General features: G+C 69.6%; 1 protein-coding gene across 1 annotated transcript; it reads right to left on the bottom strand.

The window, feature by feature from the left end:
* Positions 1-1,790: 1,790 nt before the first annotated feature.
* Positions 1,791-24,004, bottom strand: EBF4 (EBF family member 4). Its single transcript, XM_075092307.1, is given in 18 exon segments — positions 1,791-1,959; positions 2,340-2,543; positions 2,897-3,079; positions 3,158-3,335; positions 3,753-3,818; positions 4,408-4,496; positions 5,412-5,538; positions 5,625-5,758; positions 6,732-6,849; positions 7,784-7,865; positions 15,330-15,398; positions 16,201-16,274; positions 16,836-16,891; positions 16,958-17,021; positions 17,267-17,423; positions 22,778-22,836; positions 22,838-22,894; positions 23,726-24,004. Coding segments are annotated over 18 exon segments (2,031 nt in total). The 5' UTR covers positions 23,969-24,004; the 3' UTR covers positions 1,791-1,888.
* Positions 24,005-25,383: the final 1,379 nt, after the last annotated feature.

Here is a 25,383-nt window from a genome sequence, read left to right as displayed (position 1 = left end):
ACATGTCCCCCTGGGGGTCTGGCCCCGTAGGGCGTGGGGGCGGGGGGCAGCTGCTCGGGGGTCCCATGGGTCTGGCGTGGGAGGGAGCGCCGCGCCTGCCTTTCCGGGACTCTGGCAATGGAACAAGGTGGGGGGCCGAGCCGGGGCCGAGTGTTTCCAGCTGGGGTGGGGTGGGACGGGACCACCACCGGGACCCCGAGCCACCCGGGGTGTGGGGGCAGGACCCCGGGGGGTCACGGGGCGCGGAGTGGGTGCTGCCGGAACAGAGCAGGTGGTGCTGGGGGTGGCTGTGGATGAAGCACCCCCATCCCCTTTCCCCAGGACCCCCACACACTCCTGCTGCTGCAGGTGTCACTGTCCCCGGGGGTGTCCCTATGTGCTGCCCCCCTCCCTGCTTACAGACCCCCTGGAGTCGGTGCCCCTCTGCAAGGCCTTTTATTTCCATGTCAGAAAGCCCCCAACTCTGAGGGACCCCAGCATTGCTGTCCTGCACCACTGCTGCGGGGGGACCGGGACCCCAGGGGGGACACCCTGTCCCCGAGAGCAGGCAGGGGGGCTGCCCCCAGCCCTGGGACCCCCGCGGTCACCCCAGGCAGTGACTGGGGATATCGAGCCAGGACCCAGCCCGGAGCGAGGGGCAGCGGGGGGGACACGCGTGCTGACACTGAGCAGGGCACAGCAGCACGAGACATGGGGAGGGGGAGACACGGGCCACCCCCACAGGGGCAATGCGGGGAGTAGGTTGGTCTTTTTTTTTTTTTCCCTTTTTCTTTATTTACAAAATTCCCGGCCGCTCCCTCCTGGCTGGGAGAACAGGGAAAACCCCGGCACGGGGAGGCAGTGCCAGGGCCGGGGGTCTCCTGCCTGCCCTGCCAGAGCCCCTGCCCGCTGGCTTGCCTGCTGCTAAAAATAATAATAATAATAATATTAATAATAATAATAGTGATAATAATGAGAAAAGAGCTGCGGTTGTGTCCTGGGACAGCCAGCCCCGGTGGCTGATGGGGTCAGGAACTGCACCCCGTGCCAGGGGCTCGGGGTCGGTGGGCTGGGGCAGCCCAGACCCCCCGCCTGGGCGGCACCGAGGCCCCGATCCTGCGCGGGGGCACGGGGTGCAGGCAGAGATCCGGCCTCAGCCGCCCGGCAGCTGCGGGTGGGCGGCTCCAGATGTGGAGCTGCACATCTGGGGAGAGAGCGCTGGCCGCGGCGGTGAGAGAGCCGGGAAGTGTGGAGGGGGGAGCTGGGTCCCACTGGAGCATCCATCCCACCCCCGAGCATCCCTCCTGCCCTGGAACATTCACCCCCATCCTGCCCCGGAGCATCCGTCCCACCCCCGAGCGCCCTGCCCGCGGCGTCTGCTGCTGCCACCCTGCACCTCGCAGGTCTCTTGGTGTCTTTCTGAGGCTAAACCCAGAGCGTTTGGGTCATTCCTGGGGGCTCCCCCCGCCAAGGCCCCTCTCTGGTTGAGCCGAGCCATGCCAAGCCACACCGATGCTGGCCCTGGCTGGGGTCACCCCCCCCCCCCACCCTGGGGACGCCCCGCTGTGGGGTGCAGCCCCTGTCCTGCGAGGGGTCTGAGCTCTGCGGGGCCGGGCTGTGGCAGCCGCAGGGCAGTGGGGTGGCAGGTCCCACAGCCCTGCGTGCCCCAATCCCCACGGGAGTCCCCGGGAGGGAGTTGGAGGGGCCAGTGCCACTGGGCTGTGAGGCCACGCTCAGTCCCGGTCCATGTCGCGGCTCACATGGGTGGCCCGAGGCGGCCGGACACGGCTGCAAGGGAAGGCGAGGGGTGGACACGCCGGGGTGGGGGGTCCCTGCCCTCCTTGGCCCTGCTCCCCCTGCCTGTCCCAGCGGGATGGGGGGGGCCGGTGCGTCCCAGGACCTACTGTGCTTAGGAATAGGCCAGTCCCTGGAGCGGCCGTGCAGGCGTGTGGAACTTGTCCGAGTCCTCGAAAGCTGGGTCTGGGTGGCGGCAGGGAGGGAGGGAGGGAGGGAGGCAGAGAGAGAGGGTGGGCCGAGGTTGGGAGGGGAGCGGTGGGCACAGGGACGAGGGCGGCATGGTGCACCCGTCCCTGCGGTGCAGCCCCAGCCGTGCCCCGGGTGCAGGGAGGAGGCGCGGAGTCAGGCAGGGGTGCAGGCAGGAGAGCGCAGGCAGCCTGTGGGAAGGGGTCTGCAAGGCTGCGGGCAGCGCCCCACTTGGGCAGGGTGCAGGCAGGAGGGTGGGCATGGTGACACCGGGACCCCCCTCCGTGGGGCAAGGGGGACCCGGGGGTGGGCTGGGGCGGGCAGGCAGCCGTGGGCAGCGCGGGCAGCGAGGGCAGCCCTGCCTGCACTGGGCTCACCTTGCAGGCTGCTGCTGCTGGTGCTGGCGCAGGCAGGCGGCGGGGAGGTCTGCGGCCGCACCACGGGGGCGAAGGCGCTTTTCTGCTTCACCGCCGAGATCATGTTGACGGGGGAGAAGGAGAAGACCCCGGAGGGGGTGGAGGCGTTGGTGCCCGATGGGAGGGTGATGGAGGAGGCGCCGAGTGGGGGACTGGCGGGCATGACTGTGGGGAGAGACCCACTCAGGTGGGGCAGAGCTGGGGACGAGGCATGGCTCCCTGTGCGGGATGCCAGCACACCCCAGTGACACCGCGTGGGACCCGGCTTGCAAGGGCCAGGGCTGGGGCTGTCTCAGCTCAGGTCGCTGTGTTCCTGCTCCCCCTTGCCCTCGCAGCCAGCTTTGGGGATGCTCCAGGGCTGGTGCACTGCTTTGGGACACCCTGGGGCTGGTGCATGGCTTCGGGGACACTCTGGGGTTGGTGCATGGCTTTGGGGACACCCTGGGACTGGTGCATGGCTTCGGGGACACCCCGGGGCTGCTGCATAGGTTTGGGGACACCCCGGGGCACCGACTCACTGGCATAAGGGGAGTTGGCGGTGGAGCCGTTGAGGAAGCTGGGGGAGCCGGGCACCCCCAGGCCGGCCATGGTGCCACCACCGTAGCCGTTGATGCCGGCAGCGCCGCTGTAGCTGCTCTGTTGTGGCGTGGAGCTGGGCACGTAGCCCCGCGGCGAGACGCTGCCCGTGTTTCGGGAGTAGCCTGCGGGCGAGAAGGGCCGGGGGTGGCACAGGGTGGGCAGGGGCCCCCGCCCGCTGCCCGGTGTGGCTCCCGGCCCACCTTGCTCCGTGCCCTGCGGCGAGTCGCCGATGTTGACGGCCAGCTGGCTGCCGAAGGAGTTCACCCCCATCATGCCGGCGTGGCCGTGGGTACCGGCCAGCGAGGAGAGCTGGCCAGGGTTGCGGGGGACGCTGTACAGCGCCTCGGCGATGTCTGCCGCTCGCTTCAGGATGATGTCCTGGGGGGGGGCACATGGGGACGGCATCACCCCGCGGCACACGGAGCCTTCGGTGACCCCACGACTATGCAAGGCAGCGATGGGCCGGGGGGGGGGACCAGGACCCCCCAGCTCGTGCTGCCGGCTGGGGAGGACGTGGGAACAAAGGCAGCTTTGGAGGCGCCAGCCCTGCAGCCTGACCCGGCGGCTCCCCTTTCCCTGCAGGTGGGGGACTCGGGGGGGGGCCCCACAGCGCTGACTCAGCGCCCGAGGAATCCTGATGCGAAGCAGATGTGGGGCTGGGAGCCTGGACCCGGCTCCTGCATCCCTGCTCTGGTGCTGCGGGCTCGGGGTGCACACCCCGCCGAGCGGGCAGGGTAGGGGGCCAGTGGGATGAGCTGGGGGGGCCCCGGCAGGACCTGGGGGGGGCAGCGGTACCTGGTTGCTGTGTGGCATCCCATAGAGAGCCTCCACCAGGTCAGCCGCCCGCTTCAGCAGGACCTCCTGGGCAGGGAGCGGGATGGGGGATCAGGGGGGGCCCACACCTCCGCCCCGGCCCCATCTGCACACGGGGGACATGCAGCCACCCTGCCCTGCTATGCCACCACGTCCCCGCACCAGTGACATGTCCCCGTGCCGGTACCCCCCCAGCTGCCGTGCAACGCCCAGAGCCCCGGCCAAGCACCCCACAGCAGACCCACAGGGCTGGGACCCAGCTGGGACCCACTGTGCCCCCGCCATGGTCCTCCCTGTGCCTCCCCATGGCCCCCCCCGTGCCCCCCCCCATGGCCCTCCCTGCCTGGGCTCTGCCGGAGGGGGGCAAAGAGCACGGACCCCTGCACACAGTGGGAGCTGAGGGTCGGGGGGGCCAGGCCAGCCCACAGGATGCACCCCGCAGTGGGGCAGGCACAGGGGCTCTGCACCCCCCTCCCCGTCCTTTGGTCCTCCGGCACCGCTGGGGAAGACCCTGGGGTCTGGGCAAGGCGTTGCACAGCACCCATGGGAGACGGCGTGTCGCTGCCTGCACCCGTGGGTGTCACCGGGCGCGGCATGGGGCGGCATCCGCGCCGAACCCCGGGCAAGGGGTCCCTACCTTGGGCAGGCGCTCGGGGTCCCCGGGGTGCCGGGGGATGACCTTCTGCAGCCGCTGGAACCCGTAGTCGATGGTGGGCTCGTTCAGCGCTGCCGAGAGAGAGGGGCTCAGCGGCTGCTGCCTGCGGGGCTGCTGTGGCCCCCCGCCCCAGCCCCATGGGGAAACCGAGGCACGGACTGTGTGGTGCAGAGCTGAGCCAGGGCATAGTTGGGGGGACCCCCACCTCCTGCAGGGACACCCCAGCTGTCCCCCACCCATGCCAACAGCCTCCCACCCCATCTGGCAGCTGCAGCCCCCAGCCCCGCTGCGGGGGTCCCGAGGAGATGGGATGGTGCCGGAGCGGGGCTGGAGCCGGGGTGATGTGCAGCATGGCAGGGAGCCGGCGTGAAGAGACCACCCGAGCCAGCGGCAACGTGCTACGGCACATGGCGTGTGGCCACCATGGTGGGACTGATCCTGCACTCACCATGCACGCTGCTCTGCTCACGCCCCACGGGTGCATGATTCCCCTACCCACACCCGACGTGAGCACGGCCCTGCTCACCCCACACACGCGTGCAGGGCCCTGCTCACACCCCACACACGCGTGCACGCTGCCCTGCTCACGCCCCGCACACACGTGCAGGGCCCTGGACTTGCTGCCTGGGGGTTTCAATAGTGGTTTGCAGTACCCCTCACCCCATCACCCCGACCCCACCCCCAACCCTGTCCCTGCCAGCAGGTCCCCCACCCCAGTCACCACCCTATCCTGCCCCTGACTCTACCCCCTGCCCCCTAACCCAGCCCTGTCCTGCCCCAAACCCTTGCCCTACGCCCGGCCCCCTGCACCCTGCCCCTGCCCTCACCCTAACCCTGCAGCAGAGCCACCATGGGGGTCCCTGGGCAGGGCAGGGCTGACCCCAGCAGCTGGTAGCAGCCCCAGGGCTGGGCAGTGGGCACAGAGATCCCCTGGGTGCCATCCTGGGAGTCTGCACCCCCTTTTCTGGGGGTCTGCACCCCCTCACCGGTGTAGACGAAGCGTCCCGGGGCGCCTTTGCAGAACTGCTTGGACTTGTAGGAGAGCGTCACCTCCACCACGCCGGGGATGTGCCGCGGCGGGGTCTGCACCCGGATGGCGTGAGGCGTGATGAGCTGCGGGGCGAGACGGGGCTCAGCCCATGGCCGGGGCCGGGATGTGTCGCGCCAGCCCCCCGCCACCCCCCCTTGCACCCCCTTACCTCGCTCCACACCAGCATGGTGCCGAAGACAACCTGCAGCCCGTCAAAGAAGTTGTCGCCGATGACGATGACGGTGGCACCTCCGGTGGTCCAGCCCTCGCTGGGGCTGATGGCTTTGATGCAGGGGGTGGCTGCTTCGGGCGGGAGGGGAGAGACAGGGCAGCAGTGAGTGTGGGGGCGCGCGGGGCGGGAGCGGGGGGCGCCGGGGTCGGGGCCGGGGGCGCGAGGCTGGGGGAGAGAAGGCAGAGAGGGAGAGCAGAGGCAGAGAGTGAGAACCAGGCAGCGGCGAGGGGTGGGGGACAGACACGGGTGGCCACGGACGCACGGACACGGACAGACGCCAGGCGGGAGCAAGGGATGGGGGGCGCAGGGAGGGGGGCGCTGGCACTGGACAAGGGGGACCAGGCCGTGGGGGGCAGTGGGGGGGGGGATGGGGATGGTGGGGGAGAGCACGTGCAGGGGATGGATGGGGGGATGGAGAGAGCATCGGTGCGGAGGGGTGGAAAGAGCATGCACAGGACAGATGGACAGAGACCAAAAAGGTCAGACAGGCGGGCGGGGCACGTGTGCATTGGACAGAGGGACACAGACACGGCAGATGCATGGACAGAGAGCACCCAGGAGGGCAGGACAGCCTGCGCACACGGGACAGACAGGGGGACGAAGGGACAGACAGAAAACGCAGGTACACAGCGGGTGGAGAGGCTGTGTGCGTGTGCTGGGCGGACAGACAGACGTACGAGGCGTAAACAGGGGGCTGGGTGCCCCCCCCAAGGGCTGCCCGGGGTGCCTCCGAGCGGTGTGGGGCAGAGCTGGGCACAGGCACGTCCCCCTCGGGGGTCCCGGCGTGGGGACACGGTCTCTGGGGCTGCCCTGGCAGCGAGGGGCACCCACGGCCGTGGGGCTGCCCGGGCACTGTGGGGCAGCCGTGGGGCTGGTGCTGGCACCGCCGGGGCCGGGGATGCCGCGGTAGGAGCAGCGCCCACCGGCTTGGACGTGACCCTGCCCCTCTGCACGGCCGTGCACACGTGCCGGGGCACGGCACACGCGTGTGCATGGGCACGTGCTCTGTGCGTGTGGGCACGCCGGCGCCCGGCACGGACTCACCTTCGGAAGGGTCGAGGCGCCGTGCCCGCCGCCCGTGCTTGGAGTTGTTGTGGACGAACATGTTGTCGGACACGGCCAGGACGTGGCCGTCCACGTTCACCGTCGTCGACACGACCACCTGCGGGACAGCCGGCTCAGGGCCCCCGCCCCCCCGCCCCCCCCCCCCGGGGTGCGTCACCCCACGGTGGGGTCCTCGGCCCCGTGCCCGTCTCTAGTGTCCTCCCGCACCCCTGAGCACGCCGGGACTGTCGCAGGAGCTCTCTGGACCCCTTAGTGGTGACACGCGTGTGCAAATCTGCACCTGTGTGGCCGTGCACGCCTGCGCGTGGGTGGGTTTGCACACGCGTGCACGTGCGAAGGCGTGTGCGCGCACGTCTGCGTGCTTGCAGAGGCGCCGCCGTGCACATGCGCATGCACGTGTGCGTGTGTACCTTTGTGCACGCGTGCGTGTGCCCCCATAACCGTGCAACACGCAGCGCCACAGGGCCCCAGCACCGGCCCGGCATCAGCACCGTCACCGTGTCACCGGTCGGGGGGGACCCCGGACCCCAGGGGACACCCCAGCCCATCCCCTGCATGCCCCCCCCCCGCTGCACCCCGCTCCCCCCTCTGTGGACTTGGCTGCTCTCCCGGAGCTGCTTGGCGCTATGCAAATTGGATAGGTCGTTAATCATGTAAAAATGTCACAATTATCATATCTTTACGAGAGGCCCTAATGAAGGCGCCCGTGCTGGGTGGGGGACGGGCCGGACCCCCCTCCTCTGCTCCGCTCCCGAACCTCCAGCTGCTGCGGGAGAGCTGGGCTGCGGGCAGGGGACATGGGGGGAGTGTGCGGGGAGCGAGAGGGGCTGCGGGGGGCGCGAGGGGAGTGGGGGTCTGCAGAGGGGTTCAAGAGCAATTAGGGTTTGGGAATTAGGGTTTGCAAAGGCGTTCAAGGGGAATTGAGGTTTGCAAAGGGGTCGAGGGGAAAATATATGATGTCTCCAACCCCGTCCCCTCCTGCAGACCCGGTGTGTGGGGCAGGGTTTGCAGAAGGGTGTCCTGGTGCTCACCTGGAAGCGCCGCATATCCCGGGGGTTCCCTGCGTTCTTCAGGCAGTTTTGGTTGCACTTGAGGAAAAACTTCAGGAAAAACCTGGGGTGGAAGGAAAGAACCCAGCGGTTGGTGCTGGCAAGCTGGGGAGCGGGGTCCCAGAGACCCCAAAATGTCTCCCCCCCATAGCATCCCTTGGTTCCCGGCGCTGGAGCAAAGCAGCGGTGAGCATCCCTGCTGTCCTGTGCGCCCCCCGGGTCACACACGTGTGCATGCACCCTGCAGGGGTGTGCACAGCCCAAAACGCTCCACGTGCACATGCACACCCAGGCTCGCACGCTGCCGTGCTGCTGGGACCCCAGGATGTCCTGTGGGGCCCCCCGGCTGTGCAGGGTGCTGCCTTTCCCTACCCACGGGGGTCTGGTGGGCGCCAGGCAGCATCCCCAGTGGAAAATGGGCAGGCAGGGGGTAAAGCTGCTCCCGCCACGTCCCGGCCTGACGAAATATTCCGGCTGCTTGTACACAGCCTCGTGCTCAGCCTCAGCCCCTCAATAATTCATGGGCAGCAGCGGCGGCGGCAGCAGCAGTGCTCACGCCAGGGGCTGGGATGGGAGGAGAGCGTGTGGGATCACAGGGCACACGCGTGGGAGCGTGGCCACGCGAGTGGGAGCGCGGCCCCACGCCTGGGGGCACGGCCAGACGTGGTTCCCCAGGACCTCCCCCCGCGGATCTCACTGGGTGGGTGCCCCTGCGCACACCTGGGCGCGCACCACGACTCCCACCCCACGGCGCACAGCCGCAGGCACGCTGCGTGGCCGCACACGGGATCGCTCACGCTGCACCGCGCGTGGGGCGCACACGCGTCAGCTCCGCACCGTGCCGGGCCGTCACGCTGCGCCACAGCACGGCACGGAGCCAGCGGGCGGCAGCGCCCCGGTCACCCTACCTGGCCGCGTCACCACGGGCAGCCCCCGCGCTGTCCCCGCGCACCCCACCAGACCACGCTACGGCACCGTGATGGGCCGCCGCGTCCTTCTGTGCCGCCTCCATTGGCCCTTCGGCAGGGCTGGGCTTGTATGGGGCTGGCCATCCCAGGGTGCCATCCCGTCCCCATCCCAGTGTGCCATCCCGTCCCCATCCGAGGGTGCCATCCCGTCCCCATCCCAGGGTGCCACCTTCTCCCCATCCCAGGGTGCCATCCCGTCCCCATCCCAGGGTGCCATCCCACCCCCATCCCAAAGTGCCATCCTGTTCCGATCCCAGTGTGCCATCCCGTCCCCATCCCAGGGTGCCATCCCATCCCCATCCCAGGGTGCCATCCCATCCCCATCCCAGGGTGCCATCCCATCCCCATCCCAGTGTGCCATCCCATCCCCATCCCAGGGTGCCATCCCGTCCCCATCCCAGTGTGCCATCCCATCCCCATCCCAGTGTGCCATCCCGTCCCCATCCCAGGGTGCCATCCCGTCCCCATCCAGACTCCAGTGTGCCACCTTCTCCCCATCCCAGTGTGCCATCCCGTCCCCATCCCAGTGTGCCACCTTCTCCCCATCCCAGGGTGCCATCCCATCCCCATCCCAGTGTGCCACCTTCTCCCCATCCCAGGGTGCCATCCCATCCCCATCCCAGGGTGCCATCCCGTCCCCATCCCAGGGTGCCATCCCGTCCCCATCCCAGGGTGCTTTCCCGTCCCCATCCCAGTGTGCCATCCCATCCCCATCCCAGTGTGCCATCCCACCCCCATCCCAGGGTGTCATCCCGTCCCATTCCAGTGTGCCATCCCATCCCCATCCCAGAGTGCCATCCCGTCCCCATCCCAGGGTGCCATCCCTCCCCCATCCCAGGGTGCCATCCCACCCCCATCCCAGGGTGCCATCCCGTCCCCATCCCAGGGTGCCATCCCGTCCCCATCCCAGGGTGCCATCCCGCCCCCATCCCAGTGTGCCATCCCGTCCCCATCCCAGGGTGCCATCCCGCCCCCATCCCAGTGTGCCATCCCGTCCCCATCCCAGGGTGCCATCCCGTCCCCATCCCAGGGTGCCATCCCACCCCCATCCCAAAGTGCCATCCTGTTCCGATCCCAGGGTGCCATCCAGTCCCCATCCCAGGGTGCCATCCCATCCCCATCCCAGGGTGCCATCCCGTCCCCATCCCAGGGTGCCATCCCATCCCCATCCCAGGGTGCCATCCCGTCCCCATCCCAGTGTGCCATCCCGTCCCCATCCCAGGGTGCCATCCCGTCCCCATCCCAGGGTGCCATCCCGTCCCCATCCCAGTGTGCCACCTTCTCCCCATCCCAGGGTGCCATCCCATCCCCATCCCAGTGTGCCACCTTCTCCCCATCCCAGGGTGCCATCCCATCCCCATCCCAGGGTGCCATCCAGTCCCCATCCCAGTGTGCCACCTTCTCCCCATCCCAGGGTGCCATCCCATCCCCATCCCAGTGTGCCACCTTCTCCCCATCCCAGTGTGCCATCCCATCCCCATCCCTGGGTGCCATCCCGTCCCCATCCCAGGGTGCCATCCCATCCCCATCCCAGGGTGCCATCCAGTCCCCATCCCAGTGTGCCATCCCATCCCCATCCCAGTGTGCCATCCCGTCCCCATCCCAGGGTGCCATCCCATCCCCATCCCTGGGTGCCATCCCGTCCCCATCCCAGGGTGCCATCCCGTCCCCATCCCAGGGTGCCATCCCATCCCCATCCCAGTGTGCCATCCCGTCCCCATCCCAGGGTGCCATCCCATCCCCATCCCAGGGTGCCATCCCGTCCCCATCCCAGGGTGCTTTCCCATCCCCATCCCAGTGTGCCATCCCATCCCCATCCCAGTGTGCCATCCCACCCCCATCCCAGGGTGTCATCCCGTCCCATTCCAGTGTGCCATCCCATCCCCATCCCAGGGTGCCATCCCGTCCCCATCCCAGGGTGCCATCCCATCCCCATCCCAGGGTGCCATCCCTCCTCCATCCCAGGGTGCCATCCCGTCCCCATCCCAGGGTGCCATCCCTCCTCCATCCCAGGGTGCCATCCCGTCCCCATCCCAGGGTGCCATCCCGTCCCCATCCCAGGGTGCCATCCCATCCCCATCCCAGAGTGCCATCCCTCCCCCATCCCTGGGTGCCATCCCATCCCCATCCCAGGGTGCCTTCCCGCCCCCATCCCAGTGTGCCATCCCATCCCCATCCCAGTGTGCCACCTTCTCCCCATCCCAGGGTGTCATCCCGTCCCCATCCCAGGGTGCCATCCCGTCCCCATCCCTGGGTGCCATCCCTCCCCCATCCCAGGGTGCCATCCCGTCCCCATCCCAGGGTGCCATCCCGTCCCCATCCCAGTGTGCCATCCCGTCCCCATCCCAGGGTGCCATCCCGCCCCCATCCCAGTGTGCCATCCCATCCCCATCCCAGGGTGCCATCCCATCCCTATCCCATCTCAGCAGCCTGACCTGGCATCTCGTCTGAGCATCCAACCCTGGCTCCGAGCCCCGACATCCCAGTCCAGCACCCTGCCTTCGTATGGCGTCCCATCCCCCCATCTCTGACGCCTGGCCCCCTCCCCGAGGGCTTCCGTGGGGTGGTGAGGGGACACAGGGGACAGCAGCGTGGGGAGGGGCACATGGGACAGAAGGGTGGGGAGGGGACGCAGGGGACAGGAGTGTGGGGAGGGGGACATGGGACAGGAGGGTGGGGAGGTGATGCAGGAGACAGGAGTGTGGGGAGGGGGACACAGGACAGGAGGGTGGGGAGGGGACGCAGGGACAGGAGTGTGGGGAGGGGGACACAGGACAGGAGGGTGGGGAGGGGACGCAGGGACAGGAGTGTGGGGAGGGGGACACAGGACAGGAGGGTGGGGAGGGGACGCAGGGACAGGAGTGTGGGGAGGGGGATGCAGGGGACAGGACCGTGGGGAGGGGAACACAGGACAGGAGGGTGGGGAGGGGGACACAGGACAGGAGCATGGGGAGGGGATGCAGGGGACAGGAGCGTGGGGAGGGGGACATGGGACAGGAGGGCGGGGACGCAGGGGACGGGAGCATGGGGAGGGGGACATGGGACAGGAGGGTGGGGAGGGGACGCAGGGGACAGGAGTGTGGGGAGGGGGACACGGGACAGGAGGGTGGGGACGCAGGGGACAGGAGTGTGAGGAGGGGGACACGGGACAGGAGTGTGGGGAGGGGGACACAGGACAGGAAGGTGGGGAGGGGACGCAGGGGACAGGACCGTGGGGAGGGGGACACGGGACAGGAGGGTGGGGAGGGGACGCAGGGGACAGGAGTGTGGGGAGGGGACACAGGACAGGAAGGTGGGGAGGGGACGCAGGGGACAGGAGTGTGGGGAGGGGGACACGGGACAGGAGGGTGGGGACGCAGGGGACAGGAGTGTGAGGAGGGGGACACTGGACAGGAGTGTGGGGAGGGGGACACAGGACAGGAAGGTGGGGAGGGGACGCAGGGGACAGGACCGTGGGGAGGGGGACATGGGACAGGAGGGTGGTGAGGGGACGCAGGGGACAGGAGCGTGAGGAGGGGGACACGGGACAGGAGGGTGGGGACGCAGGGGACAGGAGCATGGGGAGGGGGACACGGGACAGGAGGGTGGGGACGCAGGGGACACAGGACAGGAAGGTGGGGAGGGGACGCAGGGGACAGGACCGTGGGGAGGGGGACATGGGACAGGAGGGTGGTGAGGGGACGCAGGGGACAGGAGCATGGGGAGGGGGACATGGGACAGGAGGGTGGGGAGGGGACACTGTTGCCCAGCATGAAGGCTCCCAGGGCCCCGTTAGCTGCTGGTGGAGGCTGGAGGGAGGACAGGACCCCCAGCGGGGACGGGGCATCCAGGGATGGGGCACCCAGGGACGTGGGGACCCCTGGGACCCCCTCGGATGCAGGTGCTGGGACGGCAGCAGCGGGCACAGCCTCCCTGTCCCCAACCCCCTTCCAGCCCCGTCCCTGGGGGGCACGGTGGGCACGGGCCAGGGGGCACACAGCCCCTGGGGCCACTGGAACCCCCCCAGGGGACTCTGGGGACCGTGTGGGACCCCGAGGGCAGAGGGCACCCCAAGCCTGTGCCGCGCTGGGGGGCTCTTGCCTCGGCCAGTGCCAGGGCACACGGAGAGGGGCTCCCACACCAGCGCTGCCAGGACGCCGCCCCCAGGGGGACGGTTTTCCCAGGCAAGGGCAGGAAGAGGGGGACCCCCCCCCGTGTCCCCCCATCACCCGCTGCCTGGCAGGTGGTAATCAGGGCAAGGAAGGAGCTGGAAAACGGCAGGAAAACATTCCCCACCACCACCACCAGGAGACTGACAGGGGTGGTGTGGGGCTGGGAGGGACCCCCGACCCCCCCGACCCCCCCAGTCCCCGGCCCTGGCTCTGCACTGCTGGGGGGGGGGGGGGGATAATCCTGAACCCCAGGTCGGCCTCGTCCCCCCCGAGCAGCAGCCGCGCATATGGGCCCAGGAGTTAAAAATACAGGCGCTGTGCATGCATTAGCATCCCTAATGCACAGCGCTCCCCATTTAATATGCAAATTCCCGGCGCTGCTGCCGAACACCTTCTGTTCCGAGCGCATAAATTTGAATTTGCAATTAGAATAATCTTGTATAATTAATGAAAAGCGTCAATTTTAGCTCCTAAGTAATTTGATTAACATGTTGATAGGGCACTTATCTGGCTCTCTAAACCAGTGGGGCTGGGCGTCGGGCTGGGGAGCGGGGCTGGGGGGGCCGGGAGGGGGAGAGGGCGGAGGGCTGGGGACCCGCCTGGCCCCGGGTGACCCCCGAGGGCCCTGGGGACGGAGGAGGATGCGGGGGCACAGGGGAAGCCCCCGGCTGCCCTCGGCACAGGGGATGCCACCAGCCCGGGGATGTCACCTCCTTGGGGCACGGCCCCGAGGGGTCCCTGGGGAGAAGGGGGCTCAGGGGACAGTCACCCTGAGGGGGGATCACCCCCCACCCACCCCACAGGCACCCAGGGCTGGGCTCAGCCCCAGCCTCCAGCACAGGGTGGAGGGTCACGGGGCACCCCAAAAGGACCCGTACTGGGTGCAGCAGCCAGGACGCCCGTGGGATGAGGGGGCTGAGGGGATGGGGGACAACGGGGTGCCGTTACCGGGAGGTTTGTCTTGGCTGGGCCGTGGCAGCTGCATCCCGCGGCCGTGCCAGGAGTTCCGGGGCCGTGATCCCCACAGCTGGCCGGGGCACAGCTGGCCGGGGGTGGTGGGGGGGCAGCACAGCTGGCTGGTGCGCTGGCAGGGCAGGGGGGAGGCTGGGGGTCGGGGACCTGCCACAGCGGGGCCGGCATCACACCGGGGGGGGCCGGGTCTGTGCTGCCCCCCGACCCCCGGCACCCAGGCACCCTGCAGCACCCCAGGGACTCGGCACAGGGGGAAGCCACTCACAGGGACCCCCACCCAGGACCAAGGGACCCTACGTGCAGGCAGGGTGAGGTGAAGAGGGGGGCACAGCACCAGCCAGTCCCCATCCTCCCTGCCACGTCCCCCCGGCCCCAGTGCTGAGGTCACTGAGCCCTGCAGAGAGAGCCAGGGCCCCTAAACCCCCCAGCACCCCCAAAGAGCCCGGGCTTGGCTTGGCGTCCCCACGGAGGTGCCACCATGCCAGGAGATGCACGAGGATTCCTGCACAGGGACAGGGGAATGGGGAGAGGATACACTGGGTTGGGGGACAGAAGGAAGGACGGACAGATGTGTGGGGTCTGGGGATGTTGCGGGATGGAGGGAGAAATGGCTCCAGGGCTGGGGAGAGGGAGGGAGAGGAGAAAGGACGGAGGAAGGAAAGGGCAGGTGAAGGGATGGGTGGGTGGGTGGGTGGGTGGGTGGTGGGGGGAGGGAGAGAGGGAGGGAAGGAGGGATGGAGGGAGGGATGGAGAGGGACAGGGATGGTGGGAGGGATGGAGGGAGGGATGGAGGGATGGAGAATGACAGGGATGGATGGAAGGAGAGATGGATGGAGGGAAGGATGGGTGGATAGAGGGAGGTGGGGTGAGTGCTGTCGAGGGAAGGCAGAGGGACACTGGGCTGCGGGCAGACAGACAGACACCCGCCCCAGTGCCAGGAGGATGCGGTGTCCATGCCCACACCAGTGAGCGCTGCCTGTGTCAGGCTGGGCTTTCTGCCCCACCTCGGCGCTGCGCCGTGGGTCCCAGCCCGGCGGGGAGGACGGGCGCATCCCTCGCCACGAACACGCGCCCACCCAGCGCACGCCTGGCGGCAGCGGGCAGCCCCGGGGTGTCCCTGCGGCACGCGGCCCCGGCGCTCGCCGCAGCGGCTGGAGGCCGCCTGGATTATTTATTTGTTTGATGCGCGTCGGAAGCGCCACGCTGACGGCAAACGGCGCTTTCCCCATCTGTCGCGGCTGGCTGTCACCGCAGCGAGCCGGGCCGGGGGGCACCGCGCACCCTCCCGGCCCCCAAACGCTGCTCCTCTGGCTCGTTACTGCTAATGAGGCAGCGCTTGCACCCGCTCCCCAGCCCTGGGGACCCCCTGCCCCGGCACCCTGGGGGTCCCTCTGCTGCCGCCCCCCTCTCTCTGAGGCGCAGGGGGGTTCCCGATACCTGTCGATGATGACGGGGTCGGAGGGGGTCTCGTTGCGGTTCCCACAGCTCTTCTTGTCGCAGCAGCGGCTGGGCATGGCCGGGGAGAGGAGCCAGGGTGAGGGGAGCCGGGGGGGGCCCAGAGCCAGCCCCACACCCCCCAGCTCCCACGGAAGAACCCGCCAGACCCCCATTTCCCAGTCTTGTGCCCCCCACCATTGCCCAGCCCTGTGCTACGGAGTGGGGGGGGGGGGGGTTGTGCCCCGCGGAGGGGTGGGGCGGGGGGCTGAGGTGCAGAGGGGACAGGCAGGTGCCCCACAAAGTCCCACGGTGCTGGGCTGGGGGACACACACCCCCCCGGCACAGGGACTTTGCCTGTGTGATGCTAGGGCACGGGAGGCCATGGCAGAGAGGGCACCCCTAGGGTACCCCCCTTATCCACCCCACCACCCCGCACCATGGGGCTGGGCTCCAATCTGGGGTGCACCCCAGCCCTGAGAAACACTTGGTGGGCCAAGGAGGGGGGGGGCTTTGAACAGGGGGTGCTCTGGAGCCCCCAGGGGCTCCATGTCACCCACGGGGGACACGGCAGGGCTGGGCTCGTGCCACCACCGGCCGACAAACACGGCAGTGCCTGCCCCGGGGAGCACGGCGGAGAAGGGGGGGGCCCCGGCCCTGGCATCGTTAGCGCGGCTCCTGGAGATCAATTAGCCGCGCTGGCACGGAGCGCTAATTTGCACAAACACGGAGCACGAGGGTGGTAAACAAGAGCGGCGCTAATGGGGCACGGGGGACCCCGCGCTGGCAGGAGGCAGCTGGGGCAGGCAGCGCTCAGCCCGGCACCCCTGGTGCCACCGGACCCCCACGGGACCCCCACGGGACCCCCACCTACCTGCACATGATCTCGTGGGTGAGGAGGACCCGGCACATCTCTGGGTTCTTGTCTTGCCCCTCGTAGATGATGGCCTGGGGGGGGGGGGGAAGGGAGTGCGCAGTGGGGTGCCACCGCCTCCCGGCACCCTGCCCGTCATCCCCTGCCACCGCTCCGGCCTGCCCCCGACCCACGGACCCTCCCTGTGTGACCCCTGCCGAGGTGGGGGACCCCAACGGCAGCCAGCAGCGGGTGGGAGAGGGAGCGCTCCCGGGTGGGTGTGCAGCCGTGCACACCTCCGAGGAGCCGCGTGGGCGCGCGTGTGCCCGTGCACGCGTGTGCCCCCCCGCGTGTGCCCCCCCGCACACACGCTGCTGCGGGCGCGCGTGCACGCACGAGCCGGGGCACAGACGTGTGTTCGTGCACGTGGCGGGGGGGTGTGCACTTACAGGCGTGCCTGCCTCGCACGCCCGCGTGTGCACACGCGTCTACAGATGTGCCTGCCCTGCACAGCTGTGTGCACACGCGCAGACGTGCCCGCCCAGCACTCCCACGCGCGCCCATGCGTGTGCAGACGCCCGTGGGGGCTCGGTGACCCATGGGGTCGGGGGCTGTGGTGCTGGGGCTGCTAGCCCCCACCCCCCGTCCAGTGTTACCTGCTTGGACATGGAGTCAATGAGGCGGACGTAGAGATCCTGCTCGGTCCGGAGCCCTGCGGTGAGAGGGGAGGGGTCAGCCCTGCCCGCACCCCCCCCGGCCCCCCGGCCCCGGCACCCACCGTTGCTGTACAGCAGCTGGAGCCGGTAGTGGATCCCGTTGTTGGTTTTCTCGCCGTTCTGCTCCTGGGGAGAGAACAGGGGGGACATCACGGTCCTCTCTCGGTGCAGCTCCCCGCCAGCCCCAGCCTGGCCCAGGGCTGAGGAGCTGCTCTGCCAACTCCCCACACGTGCAATGAGTCTGGGAGCAGCCTCAGCCCCCGCCGCACAGGCTCCCGCGCCCCTCCGAGAGCCAGCGGATGGCTGGGCAGCGTGACCCCAGCCCTGCCGCAACCCCAGCCCCCCCACAAGCCCGGCCCCGGGGGTCTCACCCGCTCCTTCTCCACGAAGTCGATGAAGGAGGTGCGCTCGATCTCCACGGGCTGGCCCTGCCGGTCGTACATGGCCAGGACGAAGTGGAAGAAGTTGGATTTCCGCAGGTTGGAGGGGGGCTGCTTCTCAAAGTGGGCTCGGGCCAGGCCCACCCCGCTGTCGGCAGGAGGAGGAGCAGGGGGGTGAGCATGGGGCGGCTCCTGGGACCCCCAGCACCCTCTCCCTGGGACCCCCATCACCTGTCCCATCACCAGGGGACGGTGGGAGCTGCCAACCCCGCCCCCCGCGGCAGGCAGCAATGCTCCCCAGGCCCCCAGGATGCTGTGGACCAGGACGGGGGGCAGCACCCAGGACCCCCACCCTGCCCGTGGCCAGGGCGGACCCGTGCCTGTCCTTGGGGGGAGCGAGGCCGAAGTCAGTCCCGGTGCCCGGGGAGGGGAATCACCCCAGGGCGCTGCCGGGGCTCGGCCACCAGCCCTGCACCCTGCCACGGGTGGGGACATCGGGGTGCGCAGCCCTGCGCGTGTATCGGTGTGCACACTCACATAGGCTTGCACACACGTGTGTGTGCACGGGGTGGCCCTGGCAGAGCTGGAGAGGGTGGGTGTTTGGGGGGGGGACACGACACAAGGTGGGACATGCCAGCAGCACCCCAGGGGACGCCCGGCATCTCTGCTGCAGCATCACCTGCCCCCAGCTCTGCCTACATGCAGGTGCTGGGGACAGGAGGGGACGTCCCCAAGCCCTCAGCACCCAAACTCAGCCCCGGTGCATCCCACCACCAACCCACAGAGCCACCTCTGGGCTCACCGGTGGCACCCGCTGCTCCGAGGGCCACCGCTGCCCTCCCTGCACGGACACCCAGGGTGACAGCACGGTGACACCACGGGGGTAGTGGCAGAGCCACCCCAAGGGACCATGGCTCCAGCACCAACCAGCCCTCGTCCCGGTCACCTCATCCCCAGCCCGGCATGTGATCCCTGTCCCCAATGGGTGTCACCAGCAGCGGTGCAGGAGCCAGTGCGGCGTCGGCGTGGGCGGCCGCGGGAGCCGGACCAGCCCCCAGCGCGGCAGCCAGCGAGGCGAGGGGGCCAAGATAAACACGCGGATGTAAAAAGTTCCCCCCTTTCATGATTAAAAACACATCGGGTGACGAGCGAGGCGGGGGGGTGGGTTTAGCTCCTCCTGAGCCAACCTTGGGGCGCTTAAACTGCCGGAGCCAGTTCCCACACTGCTGGGGACAGCCCCTGTACCCCACAGGGATCCCAGGGACATTGCAGATCACCCCCCGGTGTGGGGCAGGACCCCACGGACCTTCCAGCCCCCGCCAGCATGGAGCAGGATCTTGCAGCCCCCCCCCCAGATCCCACCATGCCTGGCAGCACCCTGCGGACCCCACTGGCTGGGTCAGCACCAGGGTGCAAATAAGGGGGTGGACACAGGCACAAATGCACGGGGGGGGTCCCTGCCTGCCCCAGCACCCCCAGTCCTCCTCCTGGGAGCCCACCCAGGGACTCAGTTTGGGGGGGCAATGGGCTGGGTGTGATCCCCCAGCTGCCAGCCTGAGGGTACACCCACTGCGGGGGTCCCTCCGCCACCACCCCCGGCCGTGCCAGGATATAGCCACCACAGGAATGGGGGGCTGCCACCCGGCCCCCCCTGCCTGCAGCACCCTGCTGGTGGGCCATCGAGGAGAGGTGCGCTGGGGTGCAGGGACAGAGTGCATGGGTGAGGGGCAGGACCCCTGACGCCCTGACCCCCAGCAGGCCCCAGGGTGGCCAGGGACACAGCACATAGGTGGGGGTCAGGGTGGGGGCACCCCTCCACCCGCAGCTGGGGGATGGAGCGGGTCCCCAAGCCATTCACCCGCAGAGCCCCCAGCCCCGCGGGACCCCCTCCTTACACCCCACCGGGGCGGCTGCCCCAGTCATGGGGGTCCTTCGCTCCCACACAGCCGAGCCCCCACACTCCGCTGCTCCCACGGGCTGGCGCTGCCCAGGGCTGACCCCTGTGGGGACACATCCCGGGGCCCCGCGCAAGCCACAGCCACCAGCGTCTGCTCAAAACAACAGAAGAAAGTGGGGTTCAGCCCTTTTACCAGCAACCTGCGGCAGCACCCAGCAGCCCGGGGCAGAGCCAGCGCAGGGTGGGGGGAGGACCCCAGGCACCCTCACCGCTTTTAATGATGCTCCTTGGGCTTTCATTCCCCCCGGGCATCGCCCTCAGCCCCAGCCGTGGGCACCAGCCGAGGCCAAGTGCGAAGCCCAGACCATGAAAACCTCGAGGACGCTTCTCCGGGGACACTCCTCCGTGACGGAGGAAAAAGCTCGTTAAGCTGATTGCTGGGGAGCCGAAAGGTCCCCAGTCAGCAAACGCCGGGACACGCGCCTGGCACACGGGTACCCATGTGCACGGCCAACACGCGTGCCTGGGCACACGCGTGCACACTCGTGTCCCCGGGCACAGCTGAGGGCCGTCTCCTGGCACAGCCCATGGGTGTCCCTTGTCCCCCACCCACAGGTGCCGATGGGTTTATTCCCAGGGCCCATCCCCACGGCATCTGGCCTCACCGGGACACCACAGTCTCACTGAGCCCCCATCCTGGTGTGCGCAGCTGGCACGCCGCTCAGCTCCCCGAGGGACAGGGACCCCAGGCGCTGCGGGGACCTCGCTGTCCCCCGGCAGCAGCATCCGCCCCCAGCCCTGCCTCCCTGGAGCTGATGGCGAGGTGGCACGGTCCCAGCAAGGCACCTGCCCGGCCCCCCCATTCCTCTCGGCCCCCCCAAAGCTTCGGCCCTAAAGTACTGGGGGGAGGCGATGGAGCCGCCAGCCCAGCTGGGTAATGGAGGCATCTCCGCTCCCAGCGCTGCCGAGACCCCGGCGCTCCGCGAGCCGAGCCCGGCTGCCATTAATTATTAAAGGCAATCAGAGCATTTCCTAGCAGAGGAGCCCAGCGAAAGGCTCTTACTGTAAAGCAGCATCTTCCCTTGGCGGAGCCGCCAGGCACCCGGGGCACCACGCAATTATGGCTCCCCGGGGTGGCTCCGCCAAACGGGGGGAGAGGGGGGAGCGCTGGACCCCACCCGGGAAGCTGAGACTCCACGTGGGCTCACCCGTGGCCCACAGCCCCTCTGTGTTGCCCCAGGACCCCAGCCCCGCTGCCCTCTGGGTTGCAGCTGTGGGTGCTGGCTGGCATCCTCCAGGGACCCTGCGGTGGCTGTGGGGGTCCCATGGGAGCAGGGGGTCTTTGTGGGCACTGGTTTTTGCAGGGTGGGGGTACAAGCCCCCCCAGCCGGGTGTTCCGAGAGGGCTGCGGGATGTGGGGCAGAGGCAGGCAGGGTCTGGCGGTGACAAGCGCCCCGTGAGCGTGTCCACACGTGTGGCGCTGCTCACGCATGTGGCACACACCCAGCTGCCGGGCACCGCGGTGGGACAGGGAGGCGAGGGGGGGGGCCTGGAGGGCACCGCAGGCCGCCTGGCACAGGGGTGGGCAGGGGGTCTGCGAGCCCCATCCTCGCACACCGGGCGTGTGGCGCGCAGGACCCCATCGGCACACGGAGACACAGGGGCAGCCACGTCGCTGCCAGAGCTGCCGTGGCAGTCGCAGCCCTGTGCCAGAGCCATGGGCAGGTGGGAGGGGGCTGCATTTCATCCCCCTTTCTCACAGCCCACTTTGGGGCATGGGGAAGTTTCTGGGTGCACAGCGGGAAGGCCAGCACCTCCCTGCACCCAGCTCGGACACTGCAGCCCCCTGCCCCGGCACTGCCCACCCCCAGGTCACTGGGGCCAGCGGGACCCTCGGTCCAGCCCCTCTCTGGGGGCTCCAGGCTGGGCCGCGGCAGTGCCGTCCCCTCCGGCAGTGGCTGTGCTGGGATGGGATTGGGGGGCATCACTGCAGCTTTCAAGCATCTTGGAGTATCTGCAAATGTGATGGCTGTGGGGGGGACCCCCCAGGGATTCAGCTGTGGGGTGCAGTCATGGTCCCCATTGGAGAGCCGGTGGCGGGGCTGACACTGCAGCTGGGGACCCCGAGCTCAGGGATGGTGTGATCTCAGCCAAGGAGCGGGTCAGTGCTGGAAGTGCTGGGGATGTCCCACTCTGCCAGAGCCCCATGCAAAGGGGAACCCACCCCCCCACGCAGACCCTCAAACCCACTGTCACTGGCCGGGCAGAGGGCGTGGGGCACCCCAGGGCAGCAGCACCCAGGCTGGTCCCCTCCTCCGTGCCACGGGGCATCTCCTGTCACCCTTGGACGAAGCCGCAGCATGCTCCAAGCACAGCACCACCCTTACTGACCCCCCAAACCCCATGGTGCATGCAGGGGGGACGGGAGGAGCTGGGGACAGGGGTGAAGGTGTCCCCCAACTGCAGCCAGGACCCTTCTGGGTGGAGAGTGGGGGCCAGGGTGCATAGAGCCCCCTGGGGAGGGCAGGGGATGGGTGCACGGAGCCCTGGGGGAGGGCAGGGGACGGGGCCAGCCGGGACAGGGCAGGACGTGGGTCTGCGGCGCGGTGAGTCCGGCAATGCAGGCTGCCTGCGCGGCTGCAGCGGTTGCTCGCCTCAGCCGATGCTGCCGGCCCTGCCTGGGAGACTGGGATGGCACCACTGCCAGCCCTGCCCGCGCCCTCGGCGGCTTCTCCCAGCAGAGCCGGGGCTCTGGGTGTGGGTCCTGGCCCCGGTGGGTGCACACATGGCACAAGCCCCTCGCAGCTCTGGCAGCGACTCCTGCCCCGCTGCCAGCACCCACTGGCCCTCCCAAAGTGGGGCAACAGGCCTGGCATGTGCGGGGTGCTCAGGACACCGGGGGGTGCTGAAGTCCGTGGGGGCCCCTGGATACCCAGGGGTTATACAGAGGCCCACGGAGCCCAGGGCATGTGGGGCACCCAGGGTGCCTGAAGCACCCCGCAGGTACAAGGCACCTGGGAAGCCCAAAGCAGCCCATGGATCCCAGGGTGCTGAGGGTGTGGGGTGCTGGGGGCGTGCAGGGTGCCCGTGGAGCCCGTGGTACCTGGGATGCCTGTGATGCCTGCAGTGCCCGATATGCCCATGGTGCCCAGGATGCCCGCAGCACCTGGGATGCCCGCAGTGCTTGGGATGCCTGCGGAACCTGGGATGCTCATGGTGACCAGCATGCCCACTGCACCTGCGATGCTCACGGAGCCTGAGACACCCACACAGCCCAGCATACCCACAGCACCCGGTGTGCCCACTGCACCCAGGATGCCCGTGGAGGCTCGGATGCCTGCGGAACCTGCGATGCTCATGGAGCCCGGGATGCCCGAGGAACCAGGGATGCCCGCAGAGCCCGGGATGCCCGAGGAACCAGGGATGCCCGCAGAGCCCGGGATGCCCGAGGAGCCAGGGATGCCCACAGAGCCTGGGATGCTCGAGGAACCAGGGATGCCCGAGGAACCAGGGATACCCAAGGAGCCGGGGATGCCCGCGGAGCCTGGGATGCCCATGGAGCCCGGGATGCCCGAGGAGCCGGGGATGCCCGCGGAGCCCCTTACCTCTGCGCCGCTGTGCTGGCGTCCAGGATGCCGGTGCCCTGCAGCCAGCGGACGGAGGGCCAGCCCTGCGGTCAGCGGCTCTTCCTTCATGGGCAGGCCCCCCCGGGGCAGCGCCTCCTGCACGGAGAACATGGCAGGGGGCTCAGCGGCCGCCCCCAACTTTCCTGCCCCGGGGCTCAGAGGCGGGCAGGTGCCGGGGGCCGCCGTCCCGGCCGCCGGGGAAGCGGCATCTGCGGCGGGTGGCCGGGTGGGAGCGGGGGGAGGCCGGGTGGGAGGCTCGGGGGGAGGCGGGAGGCGGGGGCTGGAGGAGGCAGGGCCGGAGAAGTTGGAGACGGAGACGACCAGGAGCCAAGTGCGGGGACCGGGAGGGGAAGGGGCGGGGGGCGGCGGAGCAGGGGGTGGGGTAGGCAGGGGAGGAGTGGAGGGAGGGGTGGAGGAAGGCTTAGGGGAGCGGAGGGAGGGATGGAGGAAGGCAGAGGAGGAGTGGAGGGAGGGATGGAGGGAGGCAGAGGAGGAGTGGAGGGAGGGGTGGAGGAAGGCTTAGAGGAGCGGAGGGAGGGATGGAGGGAGGGATGGGGAAAGCAGAGGAGGAGTGGAGGGAGGGATGGAGGGAGGGATGGAGGGAGGGATGGGGAAAGCAGAGGAGGAGTGGAGGGAGGGATGGAGGGAGGCTGAGAGGACTTGGAGGGAGGGATGGAGGGAGGCAGAGGAGGAGTGGAGGGAGGGAGGAAGGCTTAGGGGCCTGGAGGGAGGGATGGAGGGAGGGATGGAGGGAGGCAGAGGAGGAGTGGAGGGAGGGAGGAAGGCTTAGGGGGCTGGAGGGAGGGATGGAGAGGAGGAGTGGAGGGAGGGATGGAGGAAGGCTGAGAGGAGGGGTGGAGGGACGGAGGGGGGAGGAGGCCGGAGAGGGGCGCGGGAGGGGGCGGGCGGCGGCGGGGGGCTCGTTACCGGGCGGGCGGCGGCGGCGGCGGGCGCGGCGCGGGGCGGCGGCGGCGGCGGCAGCGGCGGCAGCGGCAGCAGCAGCAGGAACGGGCGGGCGGGGGTCCCGGGGTGGGGTCGGGGGGTCCGGGGGGGCCGCCCCCCCCGCCGCCTCCCCCCCGCTCCCCGGCCCCGCCGTCCCGCCGCCGCCACCAGCACCATCAGCACCAGCACCCGCCGCCGCGGCCCCGCCGCCCCGCCGGCCCGGGCCATGCCGCCGCCGCCGCCGCCTCCCCGGGGAGGCAGGGCCGGAGCCGCCGGGGGAGGCGGGGGCCGCGGCCGGGCAGGCTGACATCATTCCGGGGAGGAGCGGTCCCTCCCCGAGCCGGCGGAGGGGCTCCGCGGCCAGCGCCGCACCGGGGGAGGGGGCGGCGGGGACCGGGCACCCCGGGGACGGCCGGGCCGGGAGGGACCGGAGGAGCCCCTGGGCGACCGCCGTGCCTGCCGCCCCGGGAGAGCCCAGGCAGGGCCCCGGGGGTACCCCGGAGGAGACCCCGCTGCATCTCCCCGGGATGCTCTGCAGAGACCCTAGGCAGGCTCCAGGGACACCACATTGCACCCCTGGGATGCACTGGAGCAACCCCAAACGGGTCCCGGAGATACCCCGGAGCAACCTCACTGTACCCCTCAAAACATGCTGCAGAGACCCCGGGGGAGCCCCCGCTCCATCCCCCCAGGATGCCCTGCAGAGACCCCAGGCAGGCCCCAGGGACACCCTGGGGAGACCCTCCTGCATGGTGGGGTGCCCCGGAGAGACCCCAGCCAAGCCAGGGTGAGCCCTCTGCATCCTCCCCACACCCCAGAGAGGCCTCAGGGGATTCCCCCATGAAGACCCATTTGGGGTCCCCCACACTGACCCTCAATGAGCCACTCAGACACCTCAGAACCACGAAGCACCCCAAAAACCCCAGTGTGACTAACCAGGCCCCTTGAGATGCCCCACACGAGACCCCCTGCACCCTGGAGACACACTAGGGTGACCCCTACGCCCCTCAGTGTACTCCAGAGGTGACCCGAAAATCACCCCCAGTGCCTCACACAAACCCCCACTGACCCTCTCTGGGACACAGCCATTGGGGTCTCAGCCCCCCATGTTACCACACCCACAGCAGCCCTACGGTGAAGGGGGTCCCCATCCCCACCCTGCCGGGCAGGGTATGGGCGAGGTACAGGCAGGGTATGGGCCCGGGGGGTGCCAGCCCTGCACAGCTGCCTGCAGTCCCTGCCACACTGCTGAGATGGGGGCCAGCGGGGGCAGCAGGCAGCACCCCAAGGGGGCAGGGACCCCCGGGGCAGCATGGGAACACGTGTCCCAGCCCCTCCAGGAGCATCCCCAGCACCCAGGGGGGCAGGCCAGGAGCCCCAAGGGGTGCACGGTGCCCAGGGGACCCTCGTCCACAGGGAAGGGCCCCAAAGGAGGCTGAGGAGTCGGGGCTTGGCTTGATCCTCTGCTGGGGAGCCAGCACTGCCAGCCCAGGGGAGGCGAGGGGGGGTCCCAGGGGAGCAGAGGCCTCCAGCAGCCAAAGGGGCCGGGAATTCCAAGCCATGGCTGGCTTCGGGGCCTCCCTTGCTGCACGAGGGGATGCCGGCCCTGCGGCAGGAGCGGCGGGTTGGTGTCTGTGCCTGGG

The sequence above is a fragment of the Phalacrocorax aristotelis genome, chromosome 4 (genome assembly GCF_949628215.1).
Source record: "Phalacrocorax aristotelis chromosome 4, bGulAri2.1, whole genome shotgun sequence".
Lineage (NCBI taxonomy): Eukaryota > Metazoa > Chordata > Aves > Suliformes > Phalacrocoracidae > Phalacrocorax > Phalacrocorax aristotelis.
Note: the sequence above shows the minus strand (reverse complement) of the source record. Positions and strands in the feature narration are given on the sequence as shown.